This window comes from Citrus sinensis, chromosome 8 (assembly GCF_022201045.2).
Source record: "Citrus sinensis cultivar Valencia sweet orange chromosome 8, DVS_A1.0, whole genome shotgun sequence".
Lineage (NCBI taxonomy): Eukaryota > Viridiplantae > Streptophyta > Magnoliopsida > Sapindales > Rutaceae > Citrus > Citrus sinensis.
In genome coordinates, this window is record NC_068563.1 from 54,159 (window position 1) to 73,950 (window position 19,792).

Here is a 19,792-nt window from a genome sequence, read left to right on the forward strand (position 1 = left end):
ATCAATCTCTCTTTAACATTGGCATATGCATAGGTAGCTAGGTAGGCAGGTGTCATGAGTTCTGTCTCCTATTCATTTCATGGATATGATATTCACTGAGGCTGAGATATATAGCAACCACAAAATCATGGGTAGCCAAGACCCACAAATAAACCCGTAATACACACATTAAATTATTGTTAAAGGCTTGAGTGGCTGCCACTGATGCCACCATTTGGTCGCTTGTACCACCTGGGCGACAGAGACATTGTCTGGCATAATGCATCAAAATATCACCACAATGTTGCTGTTTGTTGTTGATTTTCTAAGATGGAATTGACTGTCAGCGAACCCACTTTATTAGAGGATAAAAGTCATAGCTCAACTTTCAAGCAATGCATAGCTGTTTATAATTGAAACAGCTAGCCAGCTCGTTACTTGTGCATTAATTGTTGTTCTCATTGATTTAAAAAGCAGTAAACCACATGCCCAATGGCATCACTCTTATCATTAATTCTAGCAAGAACAGATTAAAGATTACATAATACAGTGCTCCTTAGGTGATGAATAAACGTGTATGGAAGGATTGTCAATTGTGGAACAGAGAGATGGTTTATGGCATTTTCGCGGTCCCTTGGCCTTTGATATGTAAGACGTACGTGGAGGTTTACAGAACCGTATCGCAATGCTGTGGTCCTAGTGAGTTATAGTTTTGTAGTGAATACTCAATTTTCCCAAATTTCAAGTGATGGCGAAGTTTATCTTCAAACGATGCCACATCGATTTATTGTAGCCTCATAAATTTGCCAGTTTTATAATCATAACATAAATTAAATATATGGTAATCATATTTCCACAGACGATGGACGGCAATGAAAGCATGTGTGGAAATCAACAATCGTAAAATGGAAAGGTTGATGAAGAATTGACTGAAAAACAATAACTGTTCGGGGAATATAGTACTGTTGGGAACTGGGACTACCTATTTAATAATATACTGATGGTGAAACTGAAATGCGAACGTTATCTTCCTCTCAATCTTCCTTTCTTTACTTACAGAAACAAAATATCAACTGAAAGAAGAAACTTTGGCACATAATCCCTTCATACTGCCCAAGAGAAACACAAGGTCGGTGAGCTGATGGTCCTCTGCCAACGAGTACCAATGGATTGATCTCATTTTTACACCTGAACTTTAACAGTGAGAACTTGGTTCCTTCCCCAACTTTTTGTTTTCTTTGACCCTTGTCTTCCCTTGTATCATTTTTTCAAAAGCAAAGCACTTTCTTGGAAATTTTGCCCATTGTATGTATAAAGAAAATTAATTGCAGAATAAAGTCGACTCAATTTTTAAGTGGAGTTGAATTAATGGACTTACCTCTAGGACTAGGATTGTATTACACTTTATTTATTTTTTAATCGTTCCATTTTATAATACAGTATTTAAGGTGAATTCTAGTTCTATAATGAATTGCAAATTTGGCATTATTTTTCTTTTTATTTGTGTGTGTAATTCATGGTATGAACAAATTCTATTTAAATTACTATCTGAATGAGAAAGCTCAGTTTTTCAGGTTAGAAACATACCTTGGTCAGCTGGATTTTCAAGTTTCTTTACTCTTGTTTTTCAGTTGATTTATAAAAGAAAGCCTAACATTTTTATGAACAGAACAGAATTTTTACCTCATTCTTTCAGCAAGAACTGGTTTTAGCTTTGAACTTTCTTTCGCTTGTCAAAATGCAGTGAGTGTATTTGCACCATGTTTCGTGACTGGGATTAAAATTTAAACATGCAGGATTTTGAGAAGATAGTTCAAATATGAAGCTGCCCAATTCATCGCCACACGATCAGTCAGCAGGTAAAGACCAGCAAAGACCAATTGAGGTTTTTCAACCAAAAGCAAGTCACGATATTGGACAATCCAGTGGTACAAATGAAGATCTTCATACACAAGCATTAAAAGCTTTCACCACTACTAGTACCAACAAGTGGATGGCATTTGAAGGAGAGAGTGGTAGCTATCCTAAAATCAAAGTTTCTGATGAATCTAATGGGAGGTTTTTCAATGAAAAGAAAGCTGTGGATGTGGATCGGATTTTTACTGGAGCCAGCATAGCTGAAAGGACAGCAGAGTGGGGACTAGTTGTAAAGTCAGATGTTTTAGGAGAAGGCACTTTCAAAGCTGTTAATCTGAGGAAGCCGTCTGGAGATGGCGACAGAAGCAAAAACTCATCAGAGAGATTCACAATAGATTCCACTAGAACATCAGAAGAATCTGAAAGAGGGGCATTCCCAAGGGTTTCAGAGGAGTTGAAGGCTGCATTGGCAACATTGCAGCAAACATTTGTTGTGTCTGATGCCACTAAACCTGACTGCCCTATAATGTATGCCAGCAGTGGCTTTTTTAGCATGACTGGTTACTCTTCCAAGGAGGTCATTGGAAGGAATTGGTAAGCAAAACAAAGCATTGTCCTTGTATGTGTATATGTAAATGTATATGTAAATGTATATGTATACGTATATGTATATGTATCAAAATAACTGATATTTACCCAAATCAAACCAATAAATAAATGGGAAGTTTTGTGTTTAACTTCATCCTACTAACTAAACTAACTGTAAGTAGTTGAGAAAGACCCATGTCAGACCCAACAGGAAAGGAACTGATAGGTTGTTGCTTGCTTTGCAGCCGGTTTCTTCAAGGGCCAGAAACAGACAAGAATGAGGTGGAGAAAATACGAGATGCGGTGAGGAACGGGAAGAGTTACTGCGGCAGGCTCTTGAACTACAAAAAAGATGGTACTCCTTTCTGGAATCTACTCACTGTTACGCCTATCAAGGATGATAGTGGTAAAACTATCAAATTCATTGGGTTAGTCTTTGTTTCTTATCTTAGGGTTTCATTAAAAATCTTTGTTCTTAATGTAGTTATATGACATTGTCTTTTTATGGGATGTTCAATTGTGTGTTATGGCAGGATGCAGGTTGAGGTCAGCAAATACACCGAAGGTGTTAATGACAAGGCACTGCGGCCAAATGGATTGTCTAAGTCATTGATCCGCTATGATGGTAAGTCTATTTAACCCCATTTGGTTTTGAAATAGAATATAACTTCATTTGTAAAAGTTGAACTTTCATGTATCAGCTCGTCAGAAGGAAAAGGCTTTAGGTTCTATCACAGAGGTTATTCAAACTGTGAAACGTTCGCAATCTCACATTCGTGCTCTAAGTCTTGATACTACCAATAAGCTTGAAGAGAAGAAGAAGTTCAATCTTGATTGTGCTCTGCCTGCATCTGCTGAAAATGTAAATAAAAGCACACCTGGTAGACAAACTCCTCAGGTTGGTTATGGAGGAGAGATGTCTGTTCAGGAAGCTGGCAGAAATTCAAGAAAATCAGGGCGCAATTCTTTAATGGGGTGAGTCTCTCTAATTCAAATTTTCATTGCATTACTATGGCAAACATGATGTTAATGATAAAATTATGAGGACTTCTTGTCGTTTTTCTGAACTTTCTAGTTCTCCTACATATACGTTTCAGTAGTAACACACTGTTCTAATTTAAAAAAAAAAAAAGGATTTTGATTTTATACTATGAAATCTAATGATAAACTCTCTGTATGCATTATTAGCATTGTGTTAGGAGTCTACCTCCCTTCTCTTTTTGTTATCCATTTCTTTTTGCTCCAGTCTGTAAGCTTGCCATGCTTAGAATTCCATTACACTATTTGTGTGATTTAAAATTGTGTTCATGGATGTTATAGCTGGCAATTTGATTCTGCAATAATGTCAGATTCGATCCAACTATTATAACATTTTCCTGCAGGCTTAAAGTGAGGTCTCCAAGCCTTGCAGGAAAGCATGAGCCTCAACCAAGTATCGCACCGGAGGTTTTCATGACTAAAGACTTAAAATGGACTGACAGTTGGGACCGTGCAGAAAGGGAGAGGGATATCCGCCAAGGAATCGATCTAGCAACCACTTTGGAACGCATTGAGAAGAATTTTGTTATCACAGATCCAAGAATTCCTGATAACCCCATTGTAAGATACTAAGATTTAAATCTTTTTTATAATATTTTTTTCCCTGAATACGTAAATAATCAATAGGAAACATTTCAGTATACCTTCCTATATGCTGCTGAAAGAATATAAGTTCAATTCTATAGTCAAATGTGATTTTCATTTTTTCTCTTCTGTAAAAATAGTTAAATTAGTATCTGTCTTGCACATATGTCCACTATAACAACATTAGTGAGAAACATACATCCTGATCCACTTGTGGAGCTACGTAAGCATGATACCAGAAACTTCCATTCAAACCCAGCTTCACCCAAATGCTTAACTTCTGTCATTATCGATTAAAGAAAGCCAAGGAAGAAATGAATAAAAGGAACCAAGTCGCTTCAAATCTGGAAAGATCTGTCTTCTTGAATAGCTCCTTGATGTACACTTTATTCATTTTGTAGAATTAGCTGTGGGAAGGCTAACTTCGTTGCTGGTTATTTGCTTTCTTAGCCCTGTGTATGTTCCTATAGCAGGTAGAAGGTTCTGTAGCACAATTACTGATACTCATATCCTTCACCAAAAAGCTTTTCCATCCATATTAAATTTGGGTTCCATATGACTATATCATATGTAATATGTTGTTAATGCACTTAGACACTGCCCCTGAACTTGGTTTCATGATTTTTACTCTGCAAACTCATCCCTTTTGTAACATGCAGTTTGGACATCATAGAAATTTTACCTCGGATGTGACTTTTATTTTACTTTGTGTGCAGATTTTTGCCTCTGATAGCTTTCTTGAATTGACTGAATATACACGTGAAGAAATTTTGGGGAGAAACTGCAGGTATGAACTTTTTTCAGAATGCTGAAATCATCTTGTAACTACTTTCACTATTTGCTTCCTTCTACATTCATCTGGAAGTTTTCTATCTTCTCCTGTTAGATGATGTAGCTTTTTATCCCCCTGGTGCACAAATGTGCAGAAAATGGTTCTTTTTAAGATAGCGCTTAGTTCTGTATAAGCCATGGGTGGACACTCTTTTCTGATCAGTTTATCCTCCCTAAAATTTTCTGTAGATTATTTGCCCATGTTAAGGACCTACACATTTATGTTGTATTTTTTAGCATTATGGAAAAAAAACTAAGGTGTTTATAATTTCACTTTAGGATGTTGTTTAGAAATTAGTAGTGGTGAGTCCTCTTAGGGAAGCAAGTATACCTAGTTTACTATCATTGTATAATTTTTGAAAGTAGATCCTTTTCTAACATTAACACCATACTATGTCTATGTTTGGCAGTCAAAATTTAAGGGCTTATGGGTTGCATTTTTATTTTTTTCTTTTTCCTGATTGGCAAATGAGTAGCAGTGAATGTTAGGCTTATAAGAAATTGAAGAAATTATTGCAGCTATGATATCTTGCTGGGATAAATGCAATGTTAAATTTTGTATGAATCAGCTTAAAAATTTGTTCATTCATGCTCTGGACTTGGTGGTAATTTCTTTCATATATATCAATAATTTTACAGGTTTCTTCAAGGACCTGAAACAGATCAAGCAACTGTCTCAAAGATAAGAGATGCTGTCAGAGAACAAAGGGAAATTACCGTTCAGTTGATTAACTACACTAAGAGTGGTTTGTCAATGAAATTTTTTTTTTTTTCCTACATGCAAACATGCTATGTATTTGGATAGAAGTTTAGTGACAGCTTCATATGAAAATTACTTTCTTTTGGAGGATAAATTACACAAATAAAAAATCTTTAAATAATCTTGTATCATTCTGGTTGATGACTTGCAGGAAAAAAATTCTGGAATTTATTCCACTTGCAACCAATGCGTGATCATAAGGTTGCTACAGGGTTCTTATTCTCCAGAATTGTTTCCACTTCCTGTTAAGTGGGCTGCACATTCTGACCTTACTTTCTGAGTTCCTTTTTGATTTTTTAGGGTGAACTGCAATACTTCATTGGTGTCCAGCTAGACGGAAGTGATCATGTGGAACCCTTGCGGAACCGCTTGTCAGAGAAAACAGAGCAACAAAGTGCAAAGATAGTATGTCATTCTCTTTTTATTCTATGTATCAGGGCTTCTTTTGGATACATTGAATGTTCCATAACATGATTAGGCAAGTTATACTAGTTATGGTGGTGTATATATATGGTCATGAAAAGTATGTTTCGTGCTTCTTGGTAAGAAGGCTTTTCTTATGAATTAATAATAGCTAAATAATTTTAAACAGCATAAATATGGGGCCGATCTGAACACCATTAACTGATCAGAGATTAATGACTGGAGAAACAAAGGAAGAAGCCCTACATGTAATAATATTTGGTCGTATATCTTTGATTGCTGAGAACTAGAGTTTCAATTAAAATAAGACTTATTTCAACAATCAAACTTAATTACTGGAAGTTCAGTTGTCCTCCCTTGTTTGATAATCAAAGCTATTGTATTAATTTTACCATTAATGCCATTAGGTCTGATGGAAAGAATATAATGAATTGAAGAACTATAGAAATAATAAGTATCACAACAGGTATTTGAAAACTGAAGTGCTGGTAGTCTAATGCACAAGAGACTAGTATGGTTTTATGTGTTGGTAGAACATTAGTCCTTGTTTAATTTTATGTTTTTAACTTTTTTAAATTCATGTGTTCTATAGGTTCTGATGCTTCAATATATATTAATTTTTTTTCAGGTCAAGGCTACTGCAGAAAATGTTAATGAAGCTGTTCGAGAACTTCCTGACGCCAACTTGGTAAGGTATTCTTTTTGCTCTGGGTTAGGACTAGCTTATAATATAAGTTGTCATCATTCCCAAAAAGATTACAAATATACTTATTTGTTGGATTTTAGCAATTTGATTTCACTCATGCCTGCTATTCATAGAAACGTAGATTTCCATCTTGCACAAAATCCATATTTTCGTGGTTTTACGAGTGCACATCTCAATATTTATAATTTTGAAAGTGATTTGTTACTAGTTCCTTATCCTGAAATATTCTCATGCAACCTTAAATTAATGACATATTTCAGAGACCAGAAGACCTGTGGGCAATTCATTCACAGCCTGTCTTTCCACGACCTCATAAAAGAGACAATTCTTCGTGGATAGCAATTCAAAAGGTATAAATTTTGAGAATTCAGCAGTCATATATTGTCTGGCGAACGTCAATTTGTTGGAATAAGACTTTCTTAATTTGTTTAAACACCTATTATGCGCAATCCACGTACATAGATTCCTTGGATATGTTTTTAAGTCTTATAAAGTTACATGGCACTTCAATTTATTACAACATTGCTGTTTTCTTTTTGTTTTGTGCTTTTTTCTTTTTTCAGTCTCTTTTTTTCTTAAAACTTTTCTTCTAGAAAATGTTAGACACGGAAATATCATGACAAGTTTTTAAATTAAAAAAGAAAAAGTAATTTCAGCTTCTTAAACCATTTGCAATTATCCTTATTCTTCATCCAAATGTGAGTCTGCATTGAGATGACTTGTATTGTAAAAATAAATATCTTCCTACAAAAAATGAAATAACATGAATGCATTTTTTATTGCTAGAATTTAGTTGTTATAGGCCAAACTGACATCTTTCTTTACTGCATCCTATACCTGATATGCATTATTTAAATTTTAAAGGTAGTATTTGCATGCCCATAATGGTTTAAACACTTGCCATATGCTAATACTGTCTGAAAACCAAAATCCTTTTGAAATTCTTTCGTTTCTAGTAATTATGCATGTCTATTTCGTTTCAGTAGGTTTCTGGTGATTAACCCTTCTTTTTTTTTGGTGGGTTTGGGGGGGGGGGGGATCATATATATTTTATAGATCACTGGAAGTGGTGAAAAAATTGGGCTACATCATTTCAAGCCAATAAAACCGTTGGGCTGTGGTGACACTGGCAGGTGATTCTTTTACTCCTTTCTGCCTCAGAGTGTGTGTGTGTGTGTGTGCATGTGGTTGTTTGTGGGGTAGGGTGGGGGAGAACACGTTGTATTGGCTACGTATTGCTTCATGCTACGTATTGCTTCATGACCACTTGACAACTAATAATTCCTTCACTTGCCTTATGCTCATTTAGTGGAGATATGTAATCTCTACAGAAGAGAGTTACTGGCAGTGAACTACTATAACCTCCTTCTTCATGCGTAAGTTTGTTTTTGTTGACACTTTTTTATCCTTGGTTCATATTTCGTTTTCTTGTTGTGGTTAAAGAGTGGTACAGGTTCAATTCTGATAAAATAGCAGTGGGGTTTGCTAGGACCTAAGCTAAAGAAAACCCTGCAAACTGTGATTCAGTCTTTCATTAATTTTGGTATCACCCCTTGCAAAATCTTGCTTATAAAGTCAAGGAATATTGAGAAGGAAAATTTCTCAACTTCCGAGTCATAATCTCATCAACTGAAAGGTGAAGGTGTTGTAGGAGTTTGGAGGGGAGGGCACAGGATTCACAGATTCTCATAGGTGAAAGTTGGTGTCTTTGTAAGGAAGGGCGAAGATGAAATAAAAATCTCTGGATTCTGTATGGTCTATAAAATGCATAATGTATTAAACGAATTGATTTTCCAGAATTTAAATAAGAGAGTAGCATTCAGTATTCATATTTTGCATCCTTGTAATGAACCAATAACAACAGGTTGCAATTTTATGTTCCTGTAAGAGAACTAACTAGATGTGTGAAAGGCAAGGTTTTAACTGTTTGCTTGACGATTGGTCTATTGCTACATTTTTACACAAGTCAGTTTTAATGGAGTTTCAAAACTTGTGCCTACTTAACAAAGAATGTTGATCAATCCCTGAATCAGTTGTATATAAGTTTTTGGTTTGCTTGTTCTGTTTAATCTTTTGCGATATTTTTGTTCCAGTGTTCATCTGGTGGAACTGCAAGGTGCAGGTGAACTGTATGCTATGAAGGCAATGGAAAAATCTGTAATGTTGAATCGTAACAAGGTCTGAATAATAAATACAATCATATTCTATTCTCAATACCTTTTAATTTGTGCAGAATGGAATTAGGTTATTGAATAGTGCTAACCTGTCCATAGAGTAAGACGTTATCATTACTGTGGTACAGGTTCACCGAGCATGCATTGAAAGGGAAATCATGTCACTACTGGATCATCCTTTTCTTCCTACTCTTTACGCCTCCTTTCAGGTATTCTTGTTTTTGTATCTACTATAAGAATCTTTTCTCAACTCAAATGAATAAAAATTAAAAAAAGGAAAAGGTACATTGCAGTATAGTTTATATTATTCCAAATATCCCTTAAAGTTTATGGTAGTTTATCCATGTTAATATTAAAGAATTTTCTCTTGTTTTGGTCCATCGTAATGGTTTATTAAATACATACTGATGTCCCTTTTTCTCCTCAGACTTCTACACACATTTGTTTGATAACAGACTTTTGCCCTGGTGGAGAGTTATTTGCCTTGCTTGACAAGCAGCCTATGAAGATATTTAGAGAGGATTCAGCTAGGTACTACAATTTGTCCTAATCTTTTAAGAGTTGAAACCACTGCCACTGGCCTTAAAATCATTATTAAAATATTTGAATGTTGCTTCAAAAGACCTGAAACTCTACTCACAGTATACTTCAAGTGGAAATTAGAGCAAATTATGATGATATCTTGATTTCAGATGACTGATCTAAAGAAAAATTTTAAATTATCTCACATTTACTTATAAGGTGGAATTTGAAACTGGCCTTTTGATATTGGGCTATCTTTTTCTTTAAAATATTTTTCTTTGGCTAAGCTTACTAGCCAAGTATCCAAACCCTTATAAAGTTGCACAACCTTGCTGAATTTCCAAATACATTTCTTCAGGTTCTATGCAGCAGAGGTTGTCATTGGCTTGGAATATCTGCACTGCTTAGGTACTTTTCTTGCTTCAACTATATTGATATTCAGATCAGTTACTTCTCATGTTATTTTATTGGTTTAGACTTCGAAAACAACCAGGAAATGAATTACCTCATATAGAAATACACATTTGACTTGTACAAAAATATTGTGCATCACCCAAAAGGGGAAAGCCACATGTGTGATGATAGAAAATTGCAAAATAAGTCATGTGAGTCTTGGGTGGTTTTATTTTTTATGATTGTGTCATACTTTCCTGCTGCTTTATCACTTTGTATTGGTGATGTCTTTGTGCAGGAATAATTTATCGGGACCTGAAGCCTGAAAATATTTTACTCCAGAAAGATGGGCATGTCGTATTGACTGACTTTGATTTGTCATTTATGACATCCTGCAAACCCCAAGTATTTTACCATGCTCATGTTAATGGATTCTATTTCATTATGTACAAATGGTTGACCGGTTATTTCACTTATGTTCCATGAGTATTATTAACTGGTCTTAGGGAAATCACCTTCATGATAAAGAAAGTTAAGAGAGAAAATGAGCCTGGCCAATTTGTTCATTCTTTCTGGTTGGTAGACCACTGCTGTTTTCTCAGCAATGGAGGATTTTGCATGAAAAAGCTGAAATTTTAATTAGGAAACTATTGAATGAAAGGATGAACATTTTATATAAATTATATGATCAATCATATTGTTAACACAGAATCTGCAAGGATCACATTTTCTGGAAACGTTATTCTATTTGATAATTATCAAATTCTTAGTACGGAGAACTAATGTCTTCATTTAATTGCCAAAATATTTATTATGTCATGCAGATTATTAAGCATGCACCATCAAGTAGTAGGAGAAGATCTAGGAGTCAGCCACCGCCAACATTTTTGGCAGAACCAGTTACACAGTCAAATTCATTTGTTGGAACCGAAGAATACATTGCTCCAGTAAGAGAATTTTAATTCATGCTACTCGTAGTATTTATAATTATTTACCAGAACTGGCAATCTTATCAGTCATAATATAACCATATGCTTTTATCTCTATACATTTCAATTTAAAGTTCTTATTAGTTGCTTGATTTCAGGAAATTATTACAGGTGCAGGCCACAGCAGTGCTATTGATTGGTGGGCTGTTGGTAAGCCCTTGCCCAACAAGTAATATGATATCATGAGCATTGTGTGTGCTTCCTGTTCCTTTTTCCCTTTCAAAATGAAATGCTTGGTCTAACTGGTTACAGATTCAACCTAATGAAACGACAATGCCATAGCTGACATCACATTTAAAATTCTTTCTTCTATTTAAATTCAATTTTTCAAAACCATTGAGCATTTTTAGCCATAATAGTAAGTGTAACTGAATTGTTAAAGAATCAGCTTCACAGGAAATCTATACCCTCTTGAAAGTTTATGGCAAGTATGATGTACCTAGGGGTGGGTATGGGTTGGTTTGGGTTGGATTTTAAGTTAACCCAAACCAAATCATAAAAATTTGGATCCAACTCAAACCAACCCAAATATTTTTAACTCAATCCAAACCAAACCATTTGGGTTTGGTTTGAGTTTGGTTTGAATTTTATTATCAAAATAATTTTTATTTTAATAAAATTTAATTATATCAAAATTATAATAATTATTAATTGTTATTAATTATTAAATTGATATTAAAATATCAAAAAATATAGTGGATAAAAATTATAAATTTTACAATAACTTAATCCTTAAATTAAAGAATACTAGAAAATCAAAATAAAGTTTAATCACAAAAATTATTATTTCTCAATAAATAAGAACGTGTAATTTAATAATAAACTTTCACAAACATGACATTAACAATCTAATAATAAATTTTGCCACTTGTTATTTATTTAATTATGCAATATTTGTTTTTATTTATCGTTTTTGTAGTTTTGCATTATGTTGTCTACTTATATGTTTAATTTTATTTACATTCTAATATTATATAGTGTGTATGCTTTATGTTCTAATTTCATTATATGGTAAGCAAAGTTTTGTACAGGGCTTAATATGGGCATTACATTCAATTATTGACCAAAAATTAGCCGCCATCTAACATATCGGACTCAGTCCAAGCCGAGTTATTATTGATCACTAGTAGAGTCTCCTGCTCTTTCTATGATGATCCTTTCATGTGGGAGGAATTATTTTTGTAAATAAGAAAAAAAATTTATGTTATTTACAACAATATTTATTTAATTTAAATTTATTTTTACATGTTATTTTCATTTTCTAACTGTTGACAATTGATCACGACGTAAAAAATTTAATGGTGGTCTTTCACTTATTTGTGTTCATTTATTTTGTTTTCATTTATTTCATTTGAAAAATTTGAGTGTTGGGGTTTTGTCCATGACCCATGGGTAAATCATACCCAACCCATAATAAAATAGTTTTCTATATAAAACTCACATCTAACCCATTTTCATGATTTATCCAACCCAAACTATTTAATTTAGTTTGGGTTTAGGTAAACCCATGAGTTGTGGGTTTATGCCCACCCCTAGATGTACCCATCCCAACATCCCACAAGTTGATAGCAAAGATGCTTTTTTCTTTTTCTTGAGATGGGATTCTTTTTATTGTTTATTGATATCGGTTTCTTTGGAGTATCAAGTACCAAGATATTGAGATTTTTAATGTAGCAATTAATCATATGGTTTATTACTTATATAACCTGTTATTTCTTTTTCGGACTCATTTCATGTCTATCTGGGATTCAGGTATTTTGTTGTATGAGATGCTCTACGGCCGTACCCCTTTCAGGGGTAAAAATAGACAGAAAACATTTGCCAATATCTTGCACAAAGACCTCACTTTTCCAAGCAGCATTCCGGTAAAGTCTTAGAATCCTTCTGTTGTGTACGATTGAGTTGGTAACATATCTTTTCATTTTACTGTTTCCTAGCTCAAAAATGTCTTAGAAGGCAGCTGATGATACATAATTCGCCGACGTTGCAGGTAAGTCTCGCGGCTAGGCAGCTAATTAATGCGTTGTTGAACAGAGATCCCGGGAACCGTTTAGGATCAAATACTGGTGCCAATGAAATTAAACAGCACCCTTTCTTCCGCGGAATTAATTGGCCTCTGATTCGCTCCATGGTAATAAATATATATGTATATATATTTACTTACATCAACGTCTTCAGAATCAGCATATAAATAAATACCACTTACTTAGCTAATGCCAGCATATAAATAAATACCACTTACTTAGCTAATGCATGCCGTATTACTAATCAGTTGCATGTCTGGGGTATGTTTTTTAATACATGCAGTGCCCACCATCACTAGAGGCGCCTCTTGAGTTAATTGTAAAAGATCCAAAAGCCAAGGATGTCAACTGGGAAGATGATGGAGTGCTCGTTAATTCTATTGATATGGAGATTTTTTGAAGGTTCACATATTATAATAAATAGATAGATAGATTAGCACCATTAATTACTTAGATTCACTCCTTTTTTACCAATCAGCATTTCGTTGAGCAGGCAAGGAGTATGCTAAATGCTATGTAAATGGGGAATACTACAGAATCAGCACCGGCACGGCATGACAAATGACAAGAAGTTCCTCAGAATAGAAGGCAACCTTACCTTGATGAAAAGCAGTAGATATTACAGAAGATGACACTAGATCCTCGCAAGGCTAATAGATTTTTCTTGATTGGATTTGGTGGAGCTCCTGGAAGACTAAAGTAAAGCTAAACACTAGAATGTAATTATTCATCAAATAAATAGGACTTTCATTCCATTTGTAGACGTAGAAAGATATCCAGCATTTATCTAACCACCGAACAAATAATGGTTCAAATAAAGCATGACTTTGCTACAAGATACTCTAATTGCCAATCATTAGAATTTCTATTTGAAAATTTCCATTATGTTTGAAATAAATGTTTCTCTCTCCCTCTCCCAACCTCCAATCTTAAGAAACAGGTTCATTTCAGAGATCCAAAGAGTATTGACAGATAAATTCTGCATCTTAGAAATTGAGGTTTCACTAACCAAATATATCAAGGCTGTCTATCCATAACTAATCTAATTACCTATCAGAAATGGATAACAATTTATAGAATTTGAAAAACAAAAAAATCAAATATGAAAAACAGAATGGCTATCCAAACTACATCCAAAAATTTTAAGAATGGTTTTCTTGCAATGTCTTTACAGGAAAAGGCTTTAAAATACATGACATAACTATAAGCAAATGAAAAGAGCAATCAAGGGCACAATTCTTAAAAATACATTCTTAACATGTTATTAAATTCTTGAAAAGGAACTGGAAGAGGAAATTCAATGCAGAAATCACTTCAAACTCAACAATATATTACACGAACATACTTGGTACATCCTACTTTGTGGCCTGTGCGATTATATTACTTATTGAACTAGCTTGCTCTTTTGCAGTCTCCACCAGTGAATCCTACAGCTCAAAAAGTATGATGCAATCAGAAAATTTGGAAAAATTGACAGCCAAAGGCAAAGGCAATTAGAGCAGGAAAATAACCTATACCTGTGCAGCTATTAGCCGTGCGACTGTTTTCTTGCTGGACTCTTGAAGTTCGCCAGCAATCAAGATCTCATCCAATATGTAATAAGCCTTCAATGTAAACAGAAACCCACTACTTATAAAAAGCAGACTTTCTTATTCATGCAGTATATAACAAATCTATATTCTAAAAAAGAACATTGGATTTTATTACTGAGGCATAGTTGTCTAGCCACTTATTGCACAATAATGGAGACTTTAAATGAAAGAAAAATTCTCTACAAAACAAGCTCATTGCACATACCTTGTGAAAGTTGAAGATGAGGTCCAACTCACAAACCTAGAAGCAAGAATAAATAAAAGAACAATCAGTTTTTAACACAGTCAAATAGATAGAATGCATTATTATGCAGTTGGTCATCTAAGATGAGTAGCAGTTAACTTCACTCACACTGCCAAAGTATCTGTCAAGAATCTCAACATAATGATGAATTATTTCAAGGATCTCTAACTCATTGTCTTCCTGATCAACGCACATGCAGAAGTATAGACTAGCATATCTGCATAACAAATTAATTGGAAACAACTCAGTTGATTATATCCATTACTATACTTGCACAAGTCCTTGTACAGTACTGTCAACAATTATAGACATATGTGCATTACCTTTTATAGACAACCTTGTACCCTCTCCATTCCACAAAATTACAGAGCTTAGGTCCTCTTGTAAGAATCACACCACTTAGCTCACGAATAACCTTCTCAGAAATACATCAAGTTCAAAAGATATCGGCTTAGAAGAATTTCAGGAAGTATTAACAGATAGATCTAAGATCTAACCACAACATAGTCCTTTGACATATATATTAAGTCAGATTTTGAAATGTATAATGCTAAGATCTTAATGAAAAGGATTTGTTAAGCGTACCTTACTTCTTTCCTTCTGTGTATAAGGAGAATACCATTTTGTCAACCTTACTTTTCCTTGTCGACTAATAAGAAGCACAAAGTGAATCTGAAACAAATGCATGACCAATTATAAAGCAGAAAGAAAATAAATACCTATAGCTTATCTTCAATTTAGAATTGGTAACAGGACGCTAAAGCTGTCAGTAAGTGGATTGTACTTAAAATTCCCTGTTTTACCCTTAAGATCACCAATGAAAATGAACCACCTTAGAAGACACAGGCAGCTCTAACCATATTCAACCAGACTCAACAAGCCTTAATCTCAATAACTTGGGTTGAATTCTTCAAAGCATTTCAACTGCATAACACACAACACTCGATTGAATCCTCTGCAATTGAATGAGTTTTTAGTCCTTCCAGTCAATAACTTTTTTTTTATATATAAGAATAAGAACTTCCAGTTAATGATTTATTTCCCTCATAATTCATAGCCTTCCCTAACCTACCATTATCAGCTACAGCCATGTCAGGAAACAACGGCATAAATCATGGGTCATCTTCCTAGATAAGCTAAAAAGCCATTCCCATACCAAGCACAGTGGGGCGATAGATCAATGCCAATGACCATTAATTTGTTCCCAGGCTAACAAGTGTTCTCTCAAACACGATCCTAATCTTACTAATATATTTCACCAAAAATCCTCTTATTAAATGGTTGACATAACTCAATCCATCTACAGCTGTCAGTGCTGCTACCTCTATCTAGCATATGCAGCGCCAACGATCCATACTAGATGTCCGGCTGGGCCAACCCGCCTATACAGAGATCATGCTATGCCCACCGAGCACGGACTCCTCTTTGTTTCATTAATTGCTTAACTAAAATATCAGCATATGCTGTCAAATTTCATGGTGTAGGGACAGATCCAATTTGCTACACAATTATCAAAGGCATAAAGCAACACCAAGTGACCAACACAAAGCCTGTACCGGCTTTATAAATATATATAGCAGATATGGAGTGCTTTCCCCCATTGAGCTCCCCAATTGGGAATAATAAGAGCACAGATTAGCAGGAGGTAGAAGATTGCAGAAAGCAAGACTGCAGTACTAATTACCAGTCAAAATAACCAAGCCGTCTCCTGACAAGCCCTTCATCTAAAAATGTGATTTTGACTGAAATTTGAAGCTAATGCAGGAAATTGTTAAATCAAGAAAATGAATTCACACCGTCGATAAAACCAGATCTACTAGTGATGGAGCTGAAATCCCAAAAAAAAAAAAAAAAAAATCTCATACGTAACCTTAATACAATACGATTACAAGCACTAAATGCAAAAATTAACGGTAACAGCTCATCTAATGTAATTGGACGAAGATAAACAAGCCCCTACGAAGTTGTTATCGAAAAAGAATTAGATCTATAGACATGGAACGCGGTTAAGCTGGCACAAGAGAGAGAAATTTACGACGTAACATCAAAACAGAATTTGTAAAACAAGAAGATCAAGATGAATCTCGGTTACCATTGTTTGTGTTTGATGATGAAATACCCGTCAGCTTTAATATGTTATGCAATTCTTCTCTGCTCCACTTCCGCTGTCTGTATTGTCTTCTCCTCTTCAATATTATTATTATTCTCCAATAAGACGAGAGATGGGTATACAAATTTAATCAGTTTTAAATTTTAATTTATGCATGATACTGAACCACGATGATGATTATTTTTCCTAAGCCCAATGTGGGCCCAAATATTCGGTCCCCATAGAAACACAACCCAAGCCACTTGAGTTTCTACCATAGACGCTAATCTAATTTTCTAAGTACCCTTCTTGGCCTCATTGCTTTTGCTGTTTATCTCTTCTCCTTGAAAAAAAAAAAAAAAAAAAAAAAAAAAAATTGAAATCTTTTCAAGTGGGATGCATGGAGCCTTAGCCCGTATACCCACATTCGTTGACTTTTGGAATTTGATCATATTCTTTGGACCCAGAGGACTCAGGCTCCTATGATTAACTGAATTGTATCTTCTTCAGAGCAACTGATTCTTCGAATTTGCAATAATTAATCACCAGATGTAACTAAGTTAAGCTTCAGATTTATAAATTATACATATATATACGATATATATATATATATATGTATATACATGTTCATATCAATCAATCACAATGCCTAAAACAAGAAATATTTTTCTAGGCGCAAAATCTGTGAGAATGAATCATCATGCATTCGTCACATGTCAACTTCTAAAAGTCGTCATCATCAGCATTCACCCGTCTAGATTTGCATAGCCGCAATTGAAAATGGTAACACAAAACATAATGCTCCCCTGTTGAGTTGACTTCACACCCAAAAGCTCTCTCTAGCATAATTGTTAGCTATTGGGATTAAAGTCTTCCCTCAATTAAGCATGATTGAATGGAGTTAATATATTAGTTTTTTTTCTTACGAAATACAAGTGAAACAAATACCTCTTGAATATTTATGAGGATTATTTATCTAAACAAGTGTTTCATAGAATTTAATATAAAAGTTGTAGTCCTAGTTATTTGTTTGATTGTAAATGCAGTAATTATTTACTGAAATATCAATTGTTAGCCATTGTAAATATATGTAATATCAGTTGTAAAAAAAAATTACATTAATTAACACCCTCCCTCAATTTACAGCCGTGCTCATGCATGCAGGCCTCGCCTTCTGAAAATGCAGTTAACTTAGAAAAACATATATACTGATCAAAATCAAAACTAGTACTACTGCTATTTAATAAGAAGAATTCATTAGGCCGCATTTTGCATGGCAAGATTTAAGGTTGACGAGGAAGAATGATCTACAGAGTGGGCAGGTAAATTGATTACAGTCTAGCCATCTTTCAATGCAATCTGCGTGAAAGAGGTGACCGCATCTTGTGAGTCTGCTCACAACATCTTCTTTCTCAAACTCCGTCAAGCAAATGGAGCAGATTTCTTCCACTTTGCTGCTGCTGTAATTATCCAAATCTTCAAACTTACTCACTGAAAGATACACCGTAACCTGGGGGCACTCCTCTGCCTCTGGCTGATAACCCATTGCTTTGTAAATAGCTCTTTTCATTTCAAGTAATGGGATCAGAATACAACTGAAGAAAAAAATGGCAGCTGTGAACAGATGTGACTGTGAATACATTAAAGAAATCATTCTGTTTCCTTATTTTACAGATTGGTATGTTTGCTGCAACTCTGCTGATTATGCTGTACTTTTGTAATTGTTTTGAGGCTATTATCTATGCTGAGCAGAGGAAGATGGAAGAGGAAGTGTTTATATAGCAACCAGGCTTAAGAGTCAAAGCATATTTTATTGTTTATATATTTTAACTTGCATTAGTATTCCTGATGCTGATGGTAGCTAATTAAGCTTCTGACTTTTAGATAGTTTGAGAGTATTTTATGAGTCTATGGAATTGTTTGTGCTTAATAATTCCTGGGTCATTATCGAACTTTGAATTCGGCGGGGAAGCAGGGCCGGCGCCGACCCCACGTCCTCCTAGTCCTCTCTTATTTTATTTGGGAAAACGACACCATCTCTTCCTAATTAACCGAATTCAGTGATTATACATATAATAACTAATCTTCGTCTTTCATTAATCACGCTACCACCTTAAACATCGTGCTTCTCAATATAAAATTAGGCAAGTAATGAATATAAAAGGATACATGATATTTAATTAGTTTACATTACCAAAGGCCAAAGTACATACCATGCGTGAGAATGACCACATCTTATGTTGTGTAGTGTAGGGATATAAATCTAGTGGCTCATTTGCCACTCAAGAGAAGAAAAATTAAGGGCTCATTGGATCCACGCTACACTAAAATTTGATGAAAATATGTCTATGCAGTATGCACCCATTTTTATTTATGTACTATATAAAAAATAATATAAGAATTTTGAGACAGGTAAATGGATGTATGGATGCAATATGGCATGCCTGCTGGGGCCTTGCGTGTGCTTGTCACAAGATAAACTCATGATTAGTCATCAATAATTATAGGGATAAACAAGGGCCAGCCCCAACACAATTCCCTCTAGTATGGGTTTGACCCACATAAATTGCAAGTGAACAACTAGGCCGACCAAATCACAAAGATCTCCTAGGGCACTGAATTTTTTTCTAATTGAGCTGTGCTTAACATTAAAATTAATGGTAGCTTGTAACACCCAACATCTCTCTTCAAGAGGAGATGTATCTTCTTCTTTAACTTACTGCAATTAAACAATGACCGACCACATGGTATGCACATGAATTCCAAGCATATTACAAGAGAATGACACGATAGATCAATGTTCTTAGAGCTGTCAAATACCAATCAAAACTTTTAGCCCTCACTCTCTCTCTCTCTTTCTTTCCCTCACTTTTCCCTTTCTTAAATTCATCCTTAATATTCTAACAAGAGGACAAGGTAATACCCGAATCTATTTTTCATCCAGTCTTCTGATATCTTAAAAATATAAAGCCCACATAGAAGTCAATTTTATAGGCCA

At 34.7% G+C, this 19,792-nt stretch overlaps 2 protein-coding genes across 5 annotated transcripts; one reads left to right on the forward strand and one right to left on the reverse strand.

The window, feature by feature from the left end:
• Nucleotides 1-868: 868 nt before the first annotated feature.
• LOC102626333 (phototropin-2) lies at nt 869-13,707 on the forward strand. 4 transcript variants are annotated; one of them, XM_006486484.4, is made up of 24 exons: nt 872-1,180; nt 1,776-2,430; nt 2,670-2,852; nt 2,958-3,049; nt 3,126-3,399; nt 3,807-4,023; nt 4,764-4,834; nt 5,518-5,624; nt 5,790-5,839; nt 5,939-6,043; nt 6,690-6,749; nt 7,028-7,117; nt 7,824-7,900; nt 8,861-8,945; nt 9,070-9,150; nt 9,369-9,472; nt 9,822-9,871; nt 10,155-10,261; nt 10,681-10,803; nt 10,944-10,995; nt 12,598-12,710; nt 12,836-12,976; nt 13,153-13,271; nt 13,363-13,707. In XM_006486484.4, exons 2-23 carry the CDS (start codon nt 1,799-1,801, stop codon nt 13,267-13,269), a joined length of 2,931 nt encoding a protein of 976 aa, XP_006486547.2. In that variant the 5' UTR covers nt 872-1,180; nt 1,776-1,798; the 3' UTR covers nt 13,270-13,271; nt 13,363-13,707. The 4 variants fall into 4 exon arrangements, with proteins under 4 accessions (XP_015388276.2, XP_052288871.1, XP_006486547.2 ...); XM_006486485.4 differs by having other exon boundaries at nt 872-1,108; XM_015532790.3 differs by lacking the exons at nt 13,153-13,271; nt 13,363-13,707 and having other exon boundaries at nt 869-1,180; nt 12,783-12,910.
• A 281-nt stretch (nt 13,708-13,988) lies between these two features.
• Nucleotides 13,989-17,033, reverse strand: LOC102626824 (AP-1 complex subunit sigma-1). The gene is made up of 7 exons (XM_006486486.4): nt 16,798-17,033; nt 15,291-15,377; nt 15,029-15,120; nt 14,814-14,922; nt 14,667-14,702; nt 14,387-14,473; nt 13,989-14,296 (listed from the first exon to the last, which is right to left on the reverse strand). The coding sequence occupies exons 1-7, from the start codon at nt 16,798-16,800 to the stop codon at nt 14,225-14,227; spliced, it is 486 nt and encodes a 161-aa protein (XP_006486549.2). The 5' UTR covers nt 16,801-17,033; the 3' UTR covers nt 13,989-14,224.
• Between the last annotated feature and the right edge of the window lie 2,759 nt (nt 17,034-19,792).